Source organism: Prosopis cineraria, unplaced genomic scaffold (assembly GCF_029017545.1).
Source record: "Prosopis cineraria cultivar Desert tree isolate PC_DT_omini unplaced genomic scaffold, ASM2901754v1 PC8, whole genome shotgun sequence".
Lineage (NCBI taxonomy): Eukaryota > Viridiplantae > Streptophyta > Magnoliopsida > Fabales > Fabaceae > Prosopis > Prosopis cineraria.
The window spans coordinates 23,035,030-23,038,868 of record NW_026555339.1 but is presented as its reverse complement, the minus strand read 5'-3'; the positions used below and the strand labels follow the sequence as shown (position 1 = coordinate 23,038,868).

Sequence of the window (3,839 nt, the reverse complement as noted above, 5' to 3'; positions counted from 1 at the left end):
TGGCAGCCTCTCCTTCCGGGTCTGGTCAAAGTTTCAAGAAAGGAATTCAGCCACCAAGTGGGGTCCATCCGAAACCAGTCGCAAGGCAATTCCATAACGTAACCAAGGCTCTCAATCTTTATTAGGCTTGGCTGTGTTCAGGACAAAAAAGCAAGGTAGTGAAGCTTAACCATATATTATTATCAAGTTCTGTGTCCTAATCCCTTAACCATCGCCTATAAATACCACTTCCGCGAAGCATTAATCTGCATTGAGCAACTTAAGCTATTGAGATAGATAGAGAGAGAGAGAGAGAGAGTGTTGTTAGAGATATGGAGAACTTGAAATTCCCAGTTATTAGCTTGGACAGCCTTAATGGTGATGGGAGGAAGGCCACCATGGAGAAGATCAAAGATGCTTGTGAAAACTGGGGATTCTTTGAGGTATATATACCCTTTAAGAACTTTCTGGGTTTTTCAAGTTATTATTAGAGTTAGATCTCTGTTTCAGGTTTGTTTTTGCTGTTCGATTTTTTTTTTTTTTTTTATGAGTGGCTTTCTAATTTGGCTTTCAAATTAAAACTGTAGCTGGTGAATCATGGAATACCACATGATTTAATGGACACTGTGGAGAGGTTGACCAAAGATCACTACAGGAAATGCATGGAAGAGAGGTTTAAAGAATTAGTGGCAAGCGAAGGGCTAGACGCTGTTCAAACTGAGGTCAAAGACATGGATTGGGAGAGCACCTTCCATTTGCGTCACCTTCCTGAGTCAAATATTTCTGAGATCCCTGATCTGACTGATGAGTACAGGTATACAGACACACAAGCAAAAATCATTCATCCACATACCCTTTATGAATTTATGAATCTCCACGTGAAGTGTGAACAGAATTTACAGGAAAAAAAAAAATTGACCCAGAAACAGAGGTCCCCATGTGAACAGAATTCCCACCTTGATGTAATTTGTTTCATTATTTAATGTTTGATTCTGAGCGCCCCCCTATAAATCACTATTCACAATGATTTATGCAGGAAGGTGATGAAGGAGTTTGCTTTAAGGTTAGAGAAGCTAGCTGAGGAGCTTCTAGACTTGCTATGCGAGAATCTTGGGTTAGAGAAAGGTTACCTCAAGAAGGCCTTTTATGGATCAAGAGGTCCTACTTTTGGTACCAAGGTTGCCAACTACCCTCCTTGTCCTAAACCAGAGCTGGTCAAGGGTCTTCGTCCCCACACCGACGCTGGCGGCATCATCCTTCTCTTCCAGGACGACAAGGTCAGTGGCCTTCAGCTGCTCAAAGATGACCAGTGGATCGATGTGCCTCCAATGCGCCACTCCATAGTCGTCAACCTCGGTGACCAGCTCGAGGTAAAATCATTCACTCTTATATTTCCGATAAGACAAACACATAAACACCATGAAGTTTCAATGCAAGGAACTCACAAGAACGCAATAAAAAGGATTTATTTCTCGCAGACATTTCATCAAACATCTTACCTGCAAAGCTCCCGATTCTCATAAAAATTTACCATGAAAACACAGGTGATCACAAATGGGAAGTACAAGAGTGTGGAGCATCGTGTGATCGCACAAACAGACGGAACCAGAATGTCCATAGCCTCATTCTTCAATCCAGGCAGCGACGCTGTGATCTACCCAGCACCAACATTGGTGGAGAAGGAGAAGAACGAAGAGTACCCCAAGTTTGTGTTCGAAGATTACATGAATCTGTACGCGAGGCTCAAGTTCCAGGCCAAAGAACCAAGATTTGAAGCCTTCAAAGCATCAAATATGAATCTGGGTCCAATCGCAACTGCTTAAGAAGGAGCTAATAAACTGTCGTTTGACATGAAGATTATGTTATATGTATCTCCATAAGTAGGAAGATTCCAGTTGGAAAAGACGATGACATCTCAAACTGGATATTATATATTATATTACATTAGCGCTTTACTTAAAGTTGAATTGTGGTGAAGAAGTTGATTTCTGTATGAAGTAAACTTTCAACCAAAATCAGTTTATATATATATATATATATATATTAATATTTAATTAGCATAAATTGTTCTTGTCTTTGTCATATTTCTTCTTCCCATCGGAAATCACTGGAAATCCGCACTAACTTGCTCAGTTTTTTTTTTTTTTTTTGAGCCAACTTGCTCAGTTAAACTAATAAATAATTAAATTAGTATTTTAATCAATTTAATAATAATTTATTTATAATTAGGTTTGATTGGGAAACGATTTTGATGATTAATTTTTAAATTAATAATTTAACTGGCTTTTTGTTTTTCTGACGTACCTGGATTGTTGGACCACTGTACAAGTCAAAGTGCAAAGTCATTAGTATAACCAATTTATTGAAAATTTCATTACATTAAAAAAATTAATTGACTGCTATGACTTTTTTTTTAGTGGAAAATTATAATTTTTTTTATTTTGACAGTTGAAATGCAATTTGTAAAATATATCAATAACACTCATACAGAAAAAGTGACTATTACGAGCATATTAGCTATATTGAGCAAATTATGGAGATTTTCTTAAATATTTTGAAAATCATATTTTTTTAAGCTACCAAAGTATTAATAGGATATAACTTACGCAGCTGCGGAAAGTATATTTTGGTTGAAAATATGTTTTTGGGTTAAATAAATAACAATTGAAGAAAGAATAGCCAATTTTTATGTTTAGAAAAAGTCCGTATATATCTAAAAAATATCAGTTAATTAATATAGTTTTGAAAATTTTGAAACCGATTTAAAATATAAGTATTTTTTCTTAGCTAATTTTTATTCAAAATATAAATAATTTAGTATATGTAAATTTTCTTCATTTTTTCATTTATATTTACTAAACTAGATATTTGTACAAATATATCTTTTATTCATCATAGAGTACATTAATGGTAATTTGGATTAAAAATAAAATATATACATATATATATATTTATAAAAATTGAGATTTTTATAACATGCAAATTTTTTTCAAAAACTACTTATATTTTAAAACAGAGGGAGTAATTTATAATTTTTTTGACCAGTTGTAATTTATAATTAAGACTTTTGTATATGAAATTCTATATATATGTCTGACTTTTAGACCTAACATTTATTAAATTAATTTTTGAACCAAGCTGTTGCCGTTTGTTCCCATTTTCTAATTAGTTAAATAGTCAATAATATAAGTTGATAATTAAAAAAAAAAGTTAGAAAAAATATTATTATTTAATTAGCGCAACTTGTTCTTGCCTTTATCCCATTTCTTTTTCCGGCTGTACAACGGACCCACCTGGGCCTTTGGGCCACCATAGAGATATGATACGATTGTGTGACCATTTTATTGAAAATTATTATTATAATACAAAAATAAATTAGCTACTATTTTTTTTTTTTGACTAATACAATATAGCGATTGTGGAAGATAATGAGTGTATAAAATAAATTACAGAGATTTCTCGTAAATTACAAATCATCTATGACTATAATAATTACTATGTCATTTGTTTTGGTGATCCCTCTAATAGTAAAAAAAAAAAAAAAGTCTTGTATGGTGGCTCTTTGATCATTCAAGTACACTATCTCGCAATTCAAGGAGTGGAGCCCTGATTTTAACGTAAATGCAACGCGGTGAGAAAGTTGGCTGTCTCGATCAGAGTCTCAAACCTCCCATTATTCTTGTATGGTGAAATAACTCTTGGCCTGAGGTCTCATCTTTAAATGATCTTTTGAATATTAGGAAAAATGTAGGTAATATTGGATGGTAGAATTGATAATTTGGGTGAACCATACTTATTTAAGTTAAATTTATTTAAATTAAATTTAAAATATTTTAATATATAAAAAAGCTCATATAATC

At 33.2% G+C, this 3,839-nt stretch overlaps 1 protein-coding gene across 1 annotated transcript; it reads left to right on the top strand.

Moving 5' to 3' along the window:
• Positions 1-216: 216 nt before the first annotated feature.
• Positions 217-2,043, top strand: LOC129318678 (1-aminocyclopropane-1-carboxylate oxidase-like). Its single transcript, XM_054963577.1, has 4 exons — positions 217-422; positions 567-793; positions 1,016-1,349; positions 1,524-2,043. Exons 1-4 carry the CDS (start codon positions 312-314, stop codon positions 1,800-1,802), a joined length of 951 nt encoding a protein of 316 aa, XP_054819552.1. The 5' UTR covers positions 217-311; the 3' UTR covers positions 1,803-2,043.
• The last annotated feature ends 1,796 nt before the right edge of the window (positions 2,044-3,839 follow it).